This window comes from Mizuhopecten yessoensis, unplaced genomic scaffold (genome assembly GCF_002113885.1).
Source record: "Mizuhopecten yessoensis strain PY_sf001 unplaced genomic scaffold, ASM211388v2 scaffold7491, whole genome shotgun sequence".
Classification (NCBI taxonomy): domain Eukaryota; kingdom Metazoa; phylum Mollusca; class Bivalvia; order Pectinida; family Pectinidae; genus Mizuhopecten; species Mizuhopecten yessoensis.
This window is the reverse complement of record NW_018407074.1, coordinates 219081-240714: the sequence shown is the minus strand read 5'-3', so window position 1 is coordinate 240714 and position 21634 is coordinate 219081. Positions and strand designations below refer to the sequence as shown.

The 21634-nt window shown below is 35.8% G+C and overlaps 1 protein-coding gene across 1 annotated transcript; it reads right to left on the bottom strand.

Annotated features, from left to right (window-relative positions):
* Positions 1–3857: 3857 nt before the first annotated feature.
* LOC110453717 (big defensin-like) lies at positions 3858–21429 on the bottom strand. The gene is made up of 4 exons (XM_021502801.1): positions 21318–21429; positions 16241–16419; positions 9750–9823; positions 3858–4284 (listed from the first exon to the last, which is right to left on the bottom strand). Exons 2-4 carry the CDS (start codon positions 16411–16413, stop codon positions 4148–4150), a joined length of 384 nt encoding a protein of 127 aa, XP_021358476.1. The 5' UTR covers positions 16414–16419; positions 21318–21429; the 3' UTR covers positions 3858–4147.
* Between the last annotated feature and the right edge of the window lie 205 nt (positions 21430–21634).

Sequence of the window (21634 nt, the reverse complement as noted above, 5' to 3'; positions counted from 1 at the left end):
GATAGGATTTAGTTTTCATTACTACTGCCTGCGTCATGCCGTTAACTGCTTTCTTACAAAATACACATCTTGAAATGCGATCCTTACTTTGTGCTGCCGTCTTCCTGCATTTCAAACAAATGAGGCTATCCTCAACGATGAATTTTCCCGTATTTATTGTTATATATTTGCGATTTACAAAACTTTATATTTGTTGCTTGACATTTTATTTTTGTGACGCAACAATCCCACATTTTTTGTTGTTGTATTTCAGCATCATTTGTTTGTGTTTACATAATAGATAAAACTTCTAGGGCCAATTTGAGGATAAAACAATTCAAAAATATATGTTAGATGGTGTCTTATCTACATAGACGAAGATGGGAATACAAACTTTTTTAACCCAAGAAACACCTGTCGCAGTTTAAGAAACTCGCTCATCCCTGTTTTTCATTATTTTGAGCACTTTCCCAAAGGAGGACAACTTTTCCGGAATTCGTTTTGTTTTTGTATATTACGTCACGGAATAAAAAAGCTTATTTAAAAGTTATAATATAATTTTAAATATGATTCTTTACACAGGCAACATTATTACATTCCTAAACAACCTACACGGGTGAAGGTGTTTTTGCACGTGTATTCCTCTGTCCTTGTGCACGTGCCGAATTTCGCATTTTTCGGTGATAGTAAGGAAGTTTTGACATTCCTTACCAACTTTGTTATTTTTGTGAACGTGTTTTATAAGCTATGCATAGACATAGAGTGAGTGAAGATTCTGACTAATGATGCCCTCAGGGACAAGGTTCAGACTAACCCAACCTCTATATGCATAGACACAAAATAATATAGTTAGTCTGTGACTTGTCCCTGTGGTGTCTCCCAAAATACTGTCGCTATACGCTTTGGTGTGCATCGGGATACTATATATGCATGCCTTATGGAGACGTTTCCAGCAGTCTTATAACCCTGGGGACCGCCCCAGACGAGGACGTTCGCTTGTGACGTTATTACGTTAGACCAATTGCATCCGGGTAGTACAGTTTTGACGGCGAGAAGCATTCCTGAATTACGGAGAATCAGTCCAAGAACTGGGAGAAATCGACAGTGTGAACTGTCCTGCAATGACGTCATCGTCTTGCCCGTCTTGTGCAGGAGACATCTCCACTTTACTAGAAGGGGTTGCGCGTGTATCTTGTTCTCAGACGAGTCCCTGTTCCACTTGGACAGTAGTGACAGCCGCTCCGGAGTGTACCGTCGTGTTAGAGAGGATTTCAAAGACAATTGTGTCGTGGAACGTCGCCCCCTTGGCGGAGGTATTACGATTGTATGGGGCGGCATAACAGCATATTGGTCTTTGATCATTTGATCTTTGAACAGTGGTCATTGATGGGAATTGACCGGTGCATGCGACCGCGCCGAGATCCTGCAAGCCGACGTCATCCCGTTCGTGCAGCTTCACATTACGCTGCGACATGACTACGATAAACCCCACTTTTCGCGCGTTATCACTTATTTCCTGACCCTGCATGATGTTGATGTGTTGTCATGACCTGCAGTATTACATGACCTTGCGCCCATCGAGCTCATATGGAACGAGATGTAACGCCGACTCAGAATACCCTCCGTATCTATTGTACCTTCGCGATAACATAGGTGTTCTTTTTACCTTTTTGAATGGATTGGTCTTTGATGGTAGGGTTGGGTGAGGGTGGGGTTTGGTTAAGTAATCATAAATAAATCCTGCCTAATCTGTCTGAATGGTATAAGATATACATTGTATATCATATTGTCGACAATATATGGTTTCTTCCAAATGTTTAATACGCATTGATGACAAATATCATTTTCAAGGTCACATCAAGGTAATCTGCTGAATACACTGTCAAAACTCGATCATTCCCAGGGATTTTTTTTGTACACCGTAAATGAAAAAGCATCCTTAATCTTATTTTTTGATAACAATGTGTTAAGCAATGATTTTTGTAAAACCAAATACGATGTTTAAAGTGTATAATGCATATCTGCATGTGCTATTGAACGTTGTTTCGAAAGCTAGAGGCATAATTTATTATAAAAAGAGGGTGTGGCGTTGTGGGCAGAGTACGAATCCCCAATAGTGGAAATATAGATAAATGATTAAAATCCTTCTTCTTCCGTGCGAATGGAGGGATGTAATCTATATATTATCGAGAGCATCAATGGGGACACAATTTTGTATAAACTGAGGATGAGACTCGCCCTGAGACCAGATGAGTTGATTCCATAAAAGATTCGGGTTAATTAAACTTGAAAAAAACAGGGGCCCGTATTCATGAAACCGTTCTCATGCTCAAGCATTGATTCTGTGCTCAAACCTTCTTTCTTGTAACTGGCTTAAATCATACCAAACGACCAAAAGGTCGAATGTAAACATTGAAAACAGTTTCCGGCTTTTTAGTCTCTTCAATGTTGTTTTTATTAAATCATCGACAAAATAGGATCTTTTTATCAATTTTAAAACGGGAAGTAGAAATTTGACTTGAGGACAAAATCTTTGCTTGAGCATGAGAAAGGTTTCATGGATACGTTTTAAATACTTCCCTAACGGGATACGTCCATATTTATGCAAGATACTTAAAAACTTGTGTACACGGGACACATGCAGTAAAATGAACGAGATTTGTTAACTTTATATTATGTATATATATGTAAGTGAAATGTAGGATAAGTAAGTCCATTGCGTTTGAGAGAAATATCAATTTCATACGCGGTATAATGTGGTATAATGTAGATTATAAATATACAGAAAAAAATCCAATAAAATCACTAACATACAGACAGAGACTACTCCGGATGAACAACTCACTTCGCCGCCTCTCAAACAAGTCTAAACGCCTCCACCACAAATCAAGGACAAACCACAAACTTATCCACACATTCAAAACAGTTAAAGCTAAAGTACAAAACAAACCCACAATGCATACCTACAATACATTGAGAAGATGATTACAGACCTACCAATAGGCGAATCTGAAGACCCCAACACAAGGAACAATTACAACCCTAAAAAACTCTTCTCGTTCATCAAAAACACAAAAAAAAAACCCAAAAAAACACAGACATCATAGTACTATGTAAAAACGGGTACCTCACAACAGAACCAGAAACAAAGGCAAACATACTAAATGAACAGTTCCAAGAAGCCTTCACACCAGAACAAAACACAACAATACCTGACTAAGGAATATACACATAACATGCCAAGGAGTCGACAAACTACTCAATTACATTAAACCACACAAAGGAACAGGCCCAAACCATATACACGGCAGAATACCGAAAAAACTTAAGGACATTACAGCACCAATACTAACAAATATATTCCAAACATCACTCAATATAGTAACATAACCCAGTGACTGGAAACACGCCAACGTAAACCCCATATACAAAAAGGATTAAGTAGTTACAGACATATCTACACATCCAAAGACACATACAGACACTCATTCTTTCCATACACCATAACACAGTGGAATCTCCTACCCAAAACAATCATCCAATCAGAAACACTAGCAGAATTCAGGACATGCACTACATATAACATAATCAAACATATACAAAACCTATAACATAACTAACACTCACTCACTGCTTTTAACTTGTTTTTATCCTATAGCAAATTACAAAAATATGATAAAAACTCACTGTACATAACAACTCATTACAGACCAGAATTCCGTGTTCATCAGTATTGACGGAGGACGGTTTATATAGGAAGATGAAGATATAATTATATAATCTCTTTAAAATCATCGTTACAAGGTTTTGCAAAGTAGCTAACGAAGCCAGGTAAAAACATTTAACCTAGTCTGCGTGTAGACAACAAAACACCATACGATTAGTGTATATTTTAATGTGTAGCTCATAAACATAGGTACATCTGTTCAGGGCTGTAAGAGTTATATAACTAAATAGTTGTACAGTACGGTCAATTCCGATTATTATAACTATGAAAGTATTGAACTTAGTCACCCAATCACAGACTACATTTAACTTATTTAAATATCATATTTTAACTATTGACGGATATTTCATATGCCAATATTTATGCATCAGATATGTTCTGTTGATGTTCTGATGTACAAACAATTAACAAAACGGTTTAAAAACATTCCGGATCTTCGCTCTATCTGGGAGTACAACACTTGTTCCTCCCACAAACGCCTAGGTTTCCACCCCTGTACTCCCGTTCGTGGCTGAAACAGGTGCTCCGACACCACCCTCTATTGCCTCTACACGAATGGTTGTCACGGTTCTGATTTCCTGTAGAAATGAAATTTATTGTTTTATAAATATACCTTAATTAAACATGTAATAAATGATCAAATAAAATAACAGTTTACAAACATAACTGAAATATCTCGCCATGAACTTTAGTTACTCTTGTTTTGAGCCACCACTAGTATCTATAATGACCGCAAGCCAAAAAGACTACCTATTTATAATTATAATAATCAACTGTCTTCAAAACCGCAAATCTATAATAATCAACTGCCATTAAGACCTATCTATAATGACCACCTATCTATAATTACCAGCAGCCAAAAAGACCTATCTATAATAACCACCTATTTATAATAACCACCTGCCATTAAGACCACCTATCTATAATAACCACCTGCCATAAATACCAACTATCTATAATAACCACGTGCAATAAAGACCACCTATCTATAAAGACCACCTATTTATAATAACCACAAGGAATAAAGACCACCTATCTTTAAAAACTACCTGCCATAAAGACCACCTATCTATAAAGACCTGCTATTTATTATAACCACCAGGAATAAAGACCACCTATCTATAATAACCACCTGTCATAAATACCAACTATCTATAATATCCATCTGCCATAAAGACCACCTATCTATAAAGACCTGCTATTTATAATAACCACCACCATAAAGACCACCTATCTATAATAACCACCTGCCATAAAGACCACATATCTATAATAACCACCGGCCATAAAGACCACCTATCTATAATGACCACATATTTATAATAACAACCTGCCATAAAGACCACCTATCTATAAAGACCTGCTATTTATTATAACCACCAGGAATAAAGACCACCTATCTATAATAACCACCTGTCATAAATACCAACTATCTATAATATCCATCTGCCATAAAGACCACCTATCTATAAAGACCTGCTATTTATAATAACCACCACCATAAAGACCACCTATCTATAATAACCACCTGCCATAAAGACCACATATCTATAATAACCACCGGCCATAAAGACCACCTATCTATAATGACCACATATTTATAATAACAACCTGCCATAAAGACCACCTATCTATAAAGACCTGCTATTTATTATAACCACCAGGAATAAAGACCACCTATCTATAATAACCACCTGTCATAAATACCAACTATCTATAATATCCATCTGCCATAAAGACCACCTATCTATAAAGACCTGCTATTTATAATAACCACCACCATAAAGACCACCTATCTATAATAACCACCTGCCATAAAGACCACATATCTATAATAACCACCGGCCATAAAGACCACCTATCTATAATGACCACATATTTATAATAACAACCTGCCATAAAGACCACCTATCTATAAAGACCTGCTATTTATTATAACCACCAGGAATAAAGACCACCTATCTATAATAACCACCTGTCATAAATACCAACTATCTATAATATCCATCTGCCATAAAGACCACCTATCTATAAAGACCTGCTATTTATAATAACCACCACCATAAAGACCACCTATCTATAATAACCACCTGCCATAAAGACCACATATCTATAATAACCACCGGCCATAAAGACCACCTATCTATAATGACCACATATTTATAATAACAACCTGCCATAAAGACCACCTATCTATAAAGACCTGCTATTTATTATAACCACCAGGAATAAAGACCACCTATCTATAATAACCACCTGTCATAAATACCAACTATCTATAATATCCATCTGCCATAAAGACCACCTATCTATAAAGACCTGCTATTTATAATAACCACCACCATAAAGACCACCTATCTATAATAACCACCTGCCATAAAGACCACATATCTATAATAACCACCGGCCATAAAGACCACCTATCTATAATGACCACATATTTATAATAACAACCTGCCATAAAGACCACCTATCTATAAAGACCTGCTATTTATTATAACCACCAGGAATAAAGACCACCTATCTATAATAACCACCTGTCATAAATACCAACTATCTATAATATCCATCTGCCATAAAGACCACCTATCTATAAAGACCTGCTATTTATAATAACCACCACCATAAAGACCACCTATCTATAATAACCACCTGCCATAAAGACCACATATCTATAATAACCACCGGCCATAAAGACCACCTATCTATAATGACCACATATTTATAATAACAACCTGCCATAAAGACCACCTATCTATAAAGACCTGCTATTTATTATAACCACCAGGAATAAAGACCACCTATCTATAATAACCACCTGTCATAAATACCAACTATCTATAATATCCATCTGCCATAAAGACCACCTATCTATAAAGACCTGCTATTTATAATAACCACCACCATAAAGACCACCTATCTATAATAACCACCTGCCATAAAGACCACATATCTATAATAACCACCGGCCATAAAGACCACCTATCTATAATGACCACATATTTATAATAACAACCTGCCATAAAGACCACCTATCTATAAAGACCTGCTATTTATTATAACCACCAGGAATAAAGACCACCTATCTATAATAACCACCTGTCATAAATACCAACTATCTATAATATCCATCTGCCATAAAGACCACCTATCTATAAAGACCTGCTATTTATAATAACCACCACCATAAAGACCACCTATCTATAATAACCACCTGCCATAAAGACCACATATCTATAATAACCACCGGCCATAAAGACCACCTATCTATAATGACCACATATTTATAATAACAACCTGCCATAAAGACCACCTATCTATAAAGACCTGCTATTTATTATAACCACCAGGAATAAAGACCACCTATCTATAATAACCACCTGTCATAAATACCAACTATCTATAATATCCATCTGCCATAAAGACCACCTATCTATAAAGACCTGCTATTTATAATAACCACCACCATAAAGACCACCTATCTATAATAACCACCTGCCATAAAGACCACATATCTATAATAACCACCGGCCATAAAGACCACCTATCTATAATGACCACATATTTATAATAACAACCTGCCATAAAGACCACCTATCTATAAAGACCTGCTATTTATTATAACCACCAGGAATAAAGACCACCTATCTATAATAACCACCTGTCATAAATACCAACTATCTATAATATCCATCTGCCATAAAGACCACCTATCTATAAAGACCTGCTATTTATAATAACCACCACCATAAAGACCACCTATCTATAATAACCACCTGCCATAAAGACCACATATCTATAATAACCACCGGCCATAAAGACCACCTATCTATAATGACCACATATTTATAATAACAACCTGCCATAAAGACCACCTATCTATAAAGACCTGCTATTTATTATAACCACCAGGAATAAAGACCACCTATCTATAATAACCACCTGTCATAAATACCAACTATCTATAATATCCATCTGCCATAAAGACCACCTATCTATAAAGACCTGCTATTTATAATAACCACCACCATAAAGACCACCTATCTATAATAACCACCTGCCATAAAGACCACATATCTATAATAACCACCGGCCATAAAGACCACCTATCTATAATGACCACATATTTATAATAACAACCTGCCATAAAGACCACCTATCTATAAAGACCTGCTATTTATTATAACCACCAGGAATAAAGACCACCTATCTATAATAACCACCTGTCATAAATACCAACTATCTATAATATCCATCTGCCATAAAGACCACCTATCTATAAAGACCTGCTATTTATAATAACCACCACCATAAAGACCACCTATCTATAATAACCACCTGCCATAAAGACCACATATCTATAATAACCACCGGCCATAAAGACCACCTATCTATAATGACCACATATTTATAATAACAACCTGCCATAAAGACCACCTATCTATAAAGACCTGCTATTTATTATAACCACCAGGAATAAAGACCACCTATCTATAATAACCACCTGTCATAAATACCAACTATCTATAATATCCATCTGCCATAAAGACCACCTATCTATAAAGACCTGCTATTTATAATAACCACCACCATAAAGACCACCTATCTATAATAACCACCTGCCATAAAGACCACATATCTATAATAACCACCGGCCATAAAGACCACCTATCTATAATGACCACATATTTATAATAACAACCTGCCATAAAGACCACCTATCTATAAAGACCTGCTATTTATTATAACCACCAGGAATAAAGACCACCTATCTATAATNAAGACCACCTATCTATAATAACCACGTGCCATAAAGACCACCTATCTATAAAGACCACATATTTATAATAACCACCAGGAATAAAGACCACCTATTTATAATAACCACCTGCCATAAAGACCACCTATTTATAATAACCACCTGCCATTAAGACCACCTATCTATAATAACCACCTGCCATAAAGACCACCTATCTATAAAGACCACATATTTATAATAACCACCAGGAATAAAGACCACCTATTTATAATAACCACATGCCATAAAGACCACCTATTTATAATAACCACCTGCCATAAAGACCACATATCTATAATAACCACCTGCCACAAAGACCACCTATCTATAATAACCACGTGCTATAAAGACCAACTATCTATAAAGACCACATATTTATAATAACCACCAGGAATAAAGACCACCTATCTATAATAACCACCTGCCATAAAGACCACCTATCTATAATGACCACCACCATAAAGACCACCTATTTATAATAACCACATGCCATGAAGACCACCTATTTATAATAACCACATGCCATGAAGACCACCTATCTATAATAACCACCTGCCTTATAGATTCCCGTCTACATTGCCCACCTATCTTCTTAACTACTACTTTATGAATGGCCCTTTAACTTTTATGAAAAAAGTGCTTTGATCCCGGGAGTCAAACCAAATTAGGTAAATGGAATAGGCATTATCCTTATCTTTCTATATTGGGTCAATTGGGTCACACCCTTTTGCCCAAAAAGGGTTTCAAACCAACAATTGTAATTCCTTTAAATGTATTGAAGAAGTTCCAAAGTGTTTCCCCCCTAAACAGGCACCCTCTGTCCTTTGGAAAGTTGCACAGACTCAACTTTCGAAAAGTTGAGCCCCCTTGACCAAAGCATGCTCCAGACCAAGTTATGTTAAAACCATGTATCCGTTACCGTTTATCCGTCTACCAAAACAAAATAATTTTGCGAAACTAAGAATATCGATAACACTCTTCATTTATTACGCACAATAAAGTACCAAGTTAAACATACTTAAGAAATTTATGAAATATCACACTAGGTCTGTCGATTTGTTTCTAAGTTTACAAGTGAAACCAACAATAGAATTTGAGAAAAAAAGGTCGAACACATTCTTCTTTGGAAGCAGCGATAACAAGAGTTGGTTACGGTAAAAAAAAGACGGAAGACAGACAAAAGGCGATTTGAACAACCCATAATTCGATGATTATGTTGAGTTTATATCGCGCAGTGATACCTACGGGTACGGATTCTGTCTGCTAGTGTGACTCCTGCCGCGGCCACAGCAGCTGCTCCGAAAGCCGCTACCAGGTAGCTGGAAAAAAGATCAACGCATAAAGCATTATCTATCTGTGTGTATGTACTTCTCTTTGCGGTATATTTTGGTGAGCATAACGTCACGCTACCACAATTGGTACAATTTTGACAGTTTTTCAGAGATATTCAAAAATTCAGATCTTGTATCTGGAATGTTTCTTGATTCTTGACAAAGACTACCTAAGTGGTTTATTTTAAGCAAAGTTTTAATTCTCCCTTGTTTGATTTTGAAAATAGAACGCTAAACTCGCAGTGAGATTTCGTCCGTTTTTCGGCCGTGATTAGTACCCCAAATTGGTACACCATATCATAAGCTATGAATCTTGTGTTTTATTCTACTAATTGATGTGCCGATTGCAACAAAATGTATTGCTTTTATAAATACTATAATGAACTACAATTGTATAAATACACTTTTATATTATCCGGTTATAAGTACAAGAAAACCCCTTCAAAATACTACAAAATGTCGTCGACGTACGCCGTTTTTACTGGTTTTCTGATAATTATGTTTACTTTGAAGACATCGTGTACTCTTAAATTGTTCCTGGAAACAAAACTATTCGCTGGAAATGCTGATGAATATCTCCTTTGTTGTCAAAAGTAAAATGCTCAAATTAAATTTTAAAGTACTATTCGAACCATTTTCTGACCGTGTACGAATTTGGGTAGTATGCCAATTGTGGTAGGGTGACATTAGTTTTGTATATAATAAAAATGAATACGGAACAAAACGGTGAAATATTACCAGGCATATTAAACCGAGAGTATTTAGCTACGGCTAGTTGTTTATATATTCAAAAAAGATACTATATGGATGTGTGCTGTTAACGAGAGGGAGAAAGAGAGGGTAAAGTGCCATAACAGGCTCGGCTACACAGAACCCTTCAACAAATACTAACATATTTACAATTGAGTATTGCCAAACTCGAACTTTTTTTCATCGATGTTGGAATATTGAAAATGTGTACTTAATGTCGGGAATTTCATTATCCCAATTTGTGTATCATTGGTCCTTATATTATCCTTGTACGTTTTAAATTACTTTTATGAAAGTTTTGCTCTATACACAAACCATGTACGGAACCAATGTGTAGCATCGTTTCAAGTTCACATCACACACTTTAACAATACCGTCCATTGCATAAATCCTATTTCATACAACTAAACAATACAGGAGACTATATGGCTCATATTAACTTTTTTCACAAACAATCTCTGGTCTGGAGAAGAATTTAAGAAAAGGAACACAGTAAGAACAATACATGTATGTAAATGAAGTACAAAATATAGCTTCAGCTGCATTCTGTTTACAATACATAGCCGACACAAAACCAACCATGATGATTAACGGGCCTACTTTTGTGCTTCCACATGAATACTTAGTCAATCAGCTCAATATATACAGATAACAGGTATTTTGATACATAATATAATCATTGTAAATCTGATCATAGTAGCATAAGTAAACTATAAGACACACACCTTTGAAACTGCAAATGAAGGAAAAGCATAAAATACATGCATAAAATACAGTTTTTTGCTGAAACTTTCCATGTTTCTCAGGCACTCAGTGCGATCTACCTCCTTGTATATCTGTTATATCTGGGGAAAATCTAGTTATGGAGATATTTGGGGTCAAACACGCCAAAATCGGCATTTTGACCACTAGTTTCTGAATATTTCACCCTTCAAGCGAAGAAACAAAACTCCAAACATAAGTAGTCTAAGTTATTCTGAAGAAAACGGTATATTTGGTTTTTCGATATCTTTCACAGAACGGCCCCAAGAGGGTTATGAAAATGGGGTGTATTTCTGGGGTTTCATGGAATTTTCCAGAAGATCCGATTTCCCCGGTACTCCTTAAAAGCGTCTTAAACCGACAACAAGCGTCTTCAAGTGACATCAAGCGTCTTCAAGTGACAACAAGCGTCGCCAGACAAAATCTATAAAAATACCGAATAAATTAAACGACATCAGAAGATATGTTGTTAATATGGCTATAATACACCTTTCTACCAAATTTCAATTTGATATTTGAAAAATTGCCCGAGTAATGATGAATTGAATTTTACGATCTGCGGCGTGGCAGGTGTGTACAGTTAGAAAGCGTCGCCAGACAATACTCATATGGAGAAATGACGGTCACTTTGCTAATTTCACATAGTATTGCGACTGTTGAATGGTATAAAGTACCTAAACCCTGAATTCGATCGGGAACTTCACAAGTTTGAAACTTGATCATGTATTTCATTGATTTGCAATTGATGTTTTTCAATCTTTTTTGTAAAACACCCCGCGTCTGACCAATATGTCTCTGCACGTGTTCTATACGACTCATCAATCTTTTGCGAGATAGTAATGGATTTTATATTAAATATTAATTCAATAAACTTTTCTTGTGTTATTTTGTCATAGACTATGCATAAACTGATCTTTTAGGGGCAACATCTAGTTTAAAACGTAATTGATCATGTCAGTGAAACAATGTTAATACAGCAATATGATCAGGGCTGGCCGTGTTCAGCTATACGATCGAAGTCCTACATTAATGTACGTACATGTAGACATGTGACACGACGAGAGCTTCATACGTGTACTCATAAAACTTAAATACCTCACGATAACTCGGTCAATTTTCTCAAATATCAAACTGAAATTTGGTATAAAGGTGTGTTATAGTCATATGAATAACATATCGTCTATATCATATGACTGTAAATGACTCATTATCAGAAACTGCCACATTTTTTGGAAAAGGAAAACTCAAAACAAAGGTGCTGTTCCTGCATTTTTTTTCTCCATTTACAGTATAAACGCATCAAATGAATTTTAATAAACATTTAAAGTGTGATTTCCTAAAAATTGTTGTTTTGGAAGGTATAACCAAAAAATACCACACATATTTACAAAAGTTCCATCCTGTTACCATTAAAAAAAACAGTTTATTAAACAAAGATAAAAAAAAAAAAATAGATTAACTTATTCTTGTGATAAAATATCAATATTCTAATTGATTTCACATATTATTGTTTCAAAAGTATATATACAATTTCATAGTTACTATTTAATTAACAGCTAGGCTGAGACCAGAATGTTCGCATTTCATATTTTTGATTTGTTTTTTCTTGACAACTCAACAACAAACCAAAAAGTATCAATGTTATATGTAACTACTATTTCAATATTTCAATATTTGAAAAGTTAATAGCAATTCAAAAGAAACACATTTTTTTTATTTCAATTTTTACTATCAGTAACAGGACATAACTTGTAGTAACATGAGAGAACAAAGTAACAGGACGGAAGATTACCATGTACGTGTACCTCATATCTTAAATATTATCATAAAACACCTACAGTCTCAATTAATTAGATGTGACTTATTGTATAATTTACTCAAGTGAATAAGAAACATAAATTAACTTTATGAAATCATATATATCGTAACCCAAGTACATAAAATCTACTCGTCCGGCAGACTAGGTGACAATAAAATCTCTCGTCTGTCAGCAAAATCTGCACCTCAGGACGAACGGACGAGTGCTTTTACCGAGCCATGAAGATACTTGCATGCATGAACATTTATATATATAAAAATAATTTATAAACTAGTACATGACAATTGCAATTGTAATACTTAAGTGAAAATTGTGTAAAAAAGTGTTCTCGTCTTTAAGACTTAAATTGTGAAAATCAAGGATAACACACATAAAAAAAAAAAATGCAGATTTTTTTTTAATTTTTAACCTAAAAATTGACCCTCACAGATAAGATTTTTTCTCCTAAAACATTTCTTAAAATTAAACATCACTTTCATGCTAACCAAAATACTCAGTCACAATTCAGCATACGTTCAACATTATTTTTTTTCGCAAACTGAAATCTCGAACCAAATACAAATTTTATATTATGAAAAATATGCAGCCTAGCACTGTTCAATACATTGTATCAATTTTCCTCTCAAACAAGTAACAAAGGGAAGTAAGTTTGAAAATGAAAGTCCCATAATTCTTGTGTTGAATATGGTACTTTGAGTCTCTGTGCATGTAATTAAGTGCAACATACATGTACTATCACATTTGATCTTGTTATCATATAACGTCATAGTTACCATAAATACTCACTCTGGTATCATAATGAACAACAGAAATCCTATCCAAACTTCAGCTTAGCAACAGACACTAATTCTTACATAGTTAAATAGGGACATAACATCCAAGGTTTCAAAATGTCATGCATATGACATCACAGTCATCTGTTCCAACCCTGGTAATACAGATCTGTAGCAATGATCATAAGAAACTGTCCGCTGATCCCATTTTTATACGCCCGTCAAATTTGACGGGAGCGTTATGGTATGGCGTCGTCCGACCGTTCGGCGTAAACTTTTTGTTTGTCCGCATTCTCCTCCTACATTTTTCGACCGATCTCTTTGAAACATGGTAAACATTATAATCATGATATGAAGTTGTGTTTCCCTTAAAAGAATTTTGATTTGACTATTTTTGCAAAATTTATTGTCCTTTGTTTATTTCAGTGTTTGATTTTTGTCTGGCGATCTCCTCCTACATTTTGACCGATTTCTTTGAAACTTAGTAGACTTTATAATCATGATATGTTGTTGTGTTTGCACAAAATGAATTTTGATTCGATTATCATTGCAAAAGTTATTGCCCTTTGTTCATTTCAATATTTGATTTTTGTCCGGTATTTTTCTCCTACTTTTTTCGACCGATTTCTTTGAAACTTGGAAATCGTTATAGTCATGATATATAGTTATGTTTCTTCGAGAAAAAATAAATTGATTCGACTTTTTTTGTAAAGGTTATTGGCCTTTGTTTATTTCTAGTACTTGAATCTTGTCCGGAGCTCTCCTTCTACAGTTTTCTATCGATTTCTTTAAACTTGGTAGGCTTTATAATCATGATAACAAGTTGTGTTTCATGAGTTGGAGACTAATCTTTTGATTACTTGTTTTCCTCAAACTATTAGAAAATTAAAGAAAATCGAACATTGACTTTGTAGTGAAAGGTGAGATTTATAGCATGCTAGTTAGCCACTCTTAAGGTGATGCAAATCTTATTTTAATGCAAGATATAGTATATAACACTATATGGCATTCGACGGGCGTATATATTGTACCGCCCTGCGGTACTCTTTCTAGCTCACCTGGCCATGGTCCGAAATTTTGCAAAAGGAAATGCCCTTGGCCCTTATTCAAGGTCACAGGGGTCAAATATGTTAAAACACTCGAACAATTTCTTCAATGTCATGTTGAATAGCTGTTTTAGCCGTGTTTAAATAGAGGTTACACAACGAGTGGTTTTTGATTATGGTATTTATTTCACTCGAGTTAGTTAATTTTCAAAAGTTACAAAAGACACGAGCTTTAGCGAGTGTCTTTCTGTAACTTTTGAAAATTAACTAACGAGAGTGAAATAAATACCATACTCAACAACCAGAGTCGTGTGATCTGTTTCTACCACAGTCTCAGTCGGAAACAGCTGGAATATTTCCTGATTTAAAAAGCATACACACATTTTGTTGACAAGGCTGGCGTATTGATCTGACCCACTTCTTTTTTATAAATTTAATAATTTTCAAAATTAATGTTTTTGCAACAACTTCGTGAAGTTAAGTTAACCTGGCGTCTGAGCAATTTTGCCTGAAACTGACGATCAAATCTGTAAGCATCATCTTCTTTTGGTATTGCCTTAATAACCCCCTTTTCCCATCGCATAACCTCACAAAAGTGACCAACATTTGCCGGATGTTAACAGCAGACGACGTAAACAAAACAGCACGCGGCAAAAAGCGCGTGAAAAAAGTCGTCCGGTCCAGGTTCATCTTCTCGACCAATTAAAACTAAGGAAGGTCATATACCACGTGTGGTGTATAACACAGCGTATTGTGGTAGAAACAGAGTTATTGTCCTGTACACTTCATTCCATCTGTGACATCCCTTCAGGTGTCACACTATTAGTACAAGGGTAAATAGTACAGAAAATACACATTGTAAAAAGTTACTTGATTCATCAAATACTTTCAGCGATGTCATTTCTACTCCAAATTTCTCTGATATATACACTAAGGATCAGTCTTTAAAGTACTAGTTAAATAAACCGAAATAAAGATCATCAACTAGGTAGATTTCCAAAACCTCCTACTCACCCTTTCCATACTCGATGAAGACTTTGCATTGTTTGTGCATAAAGAATAACTTCGATACATAACATTTCCGAACTAATAAGTATTACAGAAAAAAATTCTTACTTACTGTTGCATTTCAAATGAAATCAACTATGGCTGGTACTTATCACACCGATGCCATGTTTTCATTATAGAACAAGTTTTTGCAAGTGAACGCATTTTAAAGCACATAAGATAGCTCTAGTAAGATTATAAGATTTACTTGAAGACTTGCTGCCCAACAACGGCCCCAACATATACGAGCGGGATGGCTCGTTTCTCTCTACTTCGGACCTTCTCTGGGACGGACGCCGGACAGACCGGACACAGGATGGCCATTAGGATCAGTGACGTATACAGCATGGCGTAACATCTTACTCGAGAGGGGAAAACCATGTTGATCTGGTATCACAAAAAAATAAATAAATAAATAAATAAAAGAAACATCATATAATATATTTGTCTCCTGTATTTGGCGTCGAGATAAAACTTGAATATTTTGTTTTCTGGTGCACTAAGCACCACTGAAAGAATTTCGTTAATCTCAACTACAGCCTGAGGTAGACTGACATTGTATATGTACTGTGGCTACCTCAGGTCACCCTCCAATCTATAAACTGGGGCTACCTCAGGTCACCTCTCCAATCTGTAAACTGTGGCTACCTCTGGTCACTTCTCCAATATATAAACTGTGGCTACCTCAGGTCACCCTCCAATCTATAAACTGTGGCTACCTCATGTCACCCTCCAATCTATAAACTGTGGCTACCTCAGGTCACCTCTCAAATCTAAAAACTGGGGCTACCTCAGTTCAACCTCCAATCTATAAACTTTGGCTCTCTCAGATCACCCTCCAATCTATAAACTGTGGCTACCTCAGGTCACCCTTCCAATCTATAAACTGTGGCTACCTCAGGTCACCTCTCCAATCTATAAACTGGGGCTACCTCAGTTCAACCTCCAATCTATAAACTTTGGCTCTCTCAGATCACCCTCCAATTTATAAACTGTGGCTACCTCAGGTCACCTCTCCAATCAATAAACTGGGGCTACCTAAGTTCACCCTCCAATCTATAAACTATGGCTCCCTCAGATCACCCTCCAATTTATAAACTGTGGCTACCTCGGGTCACCTCTCCAATCTATACACTCCGGCTAACTAAGGTCACCTCTCCAATCTATAAACTATGGCTACCTCAGGTCATCTCTCCAAACCGTCATACAGAACAACATATTGCTACGCACGTGTAAACCGTCATACAGTACAACATATGGCTACTCTCGTGTAAACCGTCATACAGTACAACATATCACTACTCACGTGTAAAACATTATACAGTACAACATATAACTACTCACGTGTAAACTGTCATACATTACACGTATACCTACTCACGAGTAAACTGTCATACAGTAAAACATATACCTACTCACGTGTAAACCGTCATACAGTTAAACATATACCTACTCACGTGTAAACTGTCATACAGTACAACATATACCTACTCACGTGTAAACCGTCATACAGTACAAAATATCAGTACTGACATGTAAACCGTCATACAGTACAACATATATCTACTCTCGTGTAAATAGTCATACAGTACAACATATACCTACTCACGTGTAAACCGTCATACAGTAAACATATACCTACTGACGTGTAGACAGTCATACAGTACAACATATACCTACTCACGAGTAAACTGTCATACAGTAAAACATATACCTACTCATGTGTAAACTGTCATACAGTACAACATATAACTACTCACGTGTAAACAGTCATACAGTACAACATATACCTACTCACGAGTAAACTGTCATACAGTAAAACATATACCTACTCATGTGTAAACTGTCATACAGTAAAACATATACCTACTCACGTGTAAACCGTCATACTGTACAACATATTACTACTCACGTGTAAACTGTTTAACAGCAAAACAAATACTTACTCACTTGTAAACTGTCATACAGTACAACATATACCAACTCACGTGCAAACTGTTTAACAGTAAAACATATACCTATTCACGTGTAAACCGTCATACAGTACAACATTGCCTACTCACGTGTTAACCGTCATACAGTACACATATAACTACTCACGTGTAAACCGTCATACAGTACAACCTATAACTACTCACGTGTAAATAGTCATACAGTATAACATATACCGACTCACGTGTAAACCGTCATACAATACAAGATATACCTACTAACTTGTAAACAGTCATACAGTACAATATATCACTACTCACTTGTAAAACGTTATACAGTAAAACCTATACCTACTCACGTGTAAACCGTCATACAGTAAACATATACATACTCACGTGTAAACCGTCATACAGTACAACATATCATTACTCACGTGTAAACCGTCATACTGTACAACATATCACTACTCACGTGTAAAACGTTATACAGAACAACATATAACTACTCACGTGTAAACTGTCATACAGTACAACATATACCTACTCACGTGTAAACCGTCATACAATACAACATATACCTACACTCGTGTAAACCGTCATACAGTGCAACATATTATTACTCGCGTGTAAACCGTCAAACATTATAACCTATAGCTACTCACGTGTAAACTGTTATACAGTACAACATATACATACTCACATGTAAACCGTCATACATTACAACATATACCTACTCACGTGCAAACCGTCATACAGTACAACATATACCTACTCACGTCTAAACCGTCATACGTTACAACATATACCTACTCACATGTAAACCGTCATACAGCACAACATATACCTACTCACCTGTAAACCGTCATACAGTAAAACACATACCTACTCACCTGTAAACCGTCAAACAATACAACATATACCTACTCACCTGTAAACCGTCAAACAATACAACATATACCTACTCACCTGTAAACCGTCAAACAATACAACATATACCTACTCACGTGTAAATCGTCATACAGTGCAACATATTATTACTCGCGTGTAAACCGTCAAACATTATAACATATAGCTACTCACGTGTAAACTGTCATACAGTACAACATATACATACTCACATGTCAACCGTCATACAGTACAAAATATCTGTACTGACGTGTAAACCGTCATACCTTACAACATATACCTACTCTCGTGTAAAGAGTCATACAGTACAACATATACCTACTCTCGTGTAAATCGTCATTCAGTATAACATTAAGCTACTCACGTTTAAACCGTCATACAGTACAACATATTATTACTCACATGTAAACTGTCATACAGTACAACATATAGCTACTCACATGTAAACCGTCATACATTACAACATATACCTACTCTTGTGTAAACTGTCATACAGTAAAACATATACCTACTTTCGTGTAAACCGTCATACAGTACAACATATACCTACTCACGTGTTAACCGTCATAATGTACAACATATACCTACTCACGTGTAAACTGTCATACAGTACAACATATAACTACTCACGAGTAAACCGTCATACAGTACAACATATACCTACTCACGTGTTAACCGTCATAATGTACAACATATCCCTACTCACGTGTAAACTGTCATACAGTAAAACATATACCTACTTTCGTGATACAGTACAACATATACCTACTCACGTGTTAACCGTCATACTGTACAACATATACCTACTCACGTGTAAACTGTCATACAGTAAAACATATACCTACTTTCGTGATACAGTACAACATATACCTACTCACGTGTATACCGTCAAACAGTAAAACATATACCTACTTTCGTGTGAATCGTCAGTCATTATAACATAAAGCTACACACGTGTAAGCCGTCATACAGTACAACATATACCTACTCACGTGTTAGCCGTCATAATGTACAACATATACCTACTCACTTGTAAACTGTCATACAGTACAACATATAACTGCTCACGAGTAAACCGTCATACAGTACAACATAAACATATACCTACTCACGTGTAAACCGTCATACACGTGCAAACCGTCATACAGTACAACATATACCTACTTACGTGTAAACCGTCATAATGTACAACATATACCTACTCAAGTGTAAACTGTCATACAGTACAACATATAACTGCTCACGAGTAAACCGTCATACAGTACAACATATACCTTCATACAGTACAACATATAACTACTCACGAGTAAACCGTCATAAAGTACAACATATACCTACTCACGTGTTAACCGTCATAATGTACAACATATCCCTACTCACGTGTAAACTGTCATACAGTAAAACATATACCTACTTTCGTGATACAGTACAACATATACCTACTCACGTGTTAACTGTCATAATGTACAACATATACCTACTCACGGGTAAACTGTCATACAGTACAACATATAACTGCTCACGAGTAAACCGTCATACAGTACAACATAAACATATACCTACTCACGTGTAAACCGTCAAACAGTACAGCATATACCTACTTTCGTGTGAATCGTCATTCAGTATAACATAAAGCTACTCACGTGTAAGCCGTCATACAGTACAACATAAACCTAATCACGTGTAAACCGTCAAACAGTAAAAAATATACCTACTTTCGTGTGAAACGTCATTCAGTATAACATAAAGCTACTCACGTGTAAGCCGTCATACAGTACAACATATACCTACTCACGTGTAAACCGTCAAACAGTAAAGAATATACCTACTTTCGTGTGAATCGTCATTCAGTATAACATAAAGCTACTCACGTGTAAACCGTCATACAGTATAAAATATATCTATGCTCTCGTGTTAACCGTCATACAGTAAAATATATACCTACTCTCGTGTAAACCGTCATACAGTATAATATATACCTACTCACGTGTAAACTGTCATACAGTACAACATATACTTACTCACGTGTAAACCGTCATACAGTACAACATATACCTTCTCACGTGTAAACCGTCATACAGTACAACCTATACCCACTCACATGTAAACCGTCATACAGTACAACATATACCTACTTACGTGTAAACCGTCATAATGTACAACATATACCTACTCTCGTGTAAACTGTCATACAGTACAACATATATCTTCTCACGTGTAAACCGTCATAATGTACAATATATACCTACTCACGTGTAAACCGTCATACAGTACAACATATAACTACTCACGTGTACAACGTCGTATGTCAATGTTTCTGTTAAAAGTTTGGTGATATGTTATACAGCTTCTCACACAACTACGGCTTGTTTACAGTTAAAATGCTATCAAGAAACATCGTATAACATGAGTGAGCGATTATTTCGTTAAGTAAAATGTTTCACTTACATGAAGGAAACGGTTCAGCCAAGGAGCGATCCAATATATTATCAAAATCGTCGAGAGTGATATTTATATACGTCTATTAATTTATGTATGTCACTTGCTGACCACAAAATTTGATTGATGAGAACGAAGGTCAAAATGTTAAGGTCGAATAAACAATCTTTCTTAATGAATAACATCACTCGTATTTTCCAGAATGCCAAAACACTTTCGTTTTCTACATTATATGTATACGTGTAGTAAATAAAAACACCCAGGCCATGTAGGTTAAGACGTGTGGTTCTTGGAAGCTGCGGTTACAAATAAGAAAAACCACTATT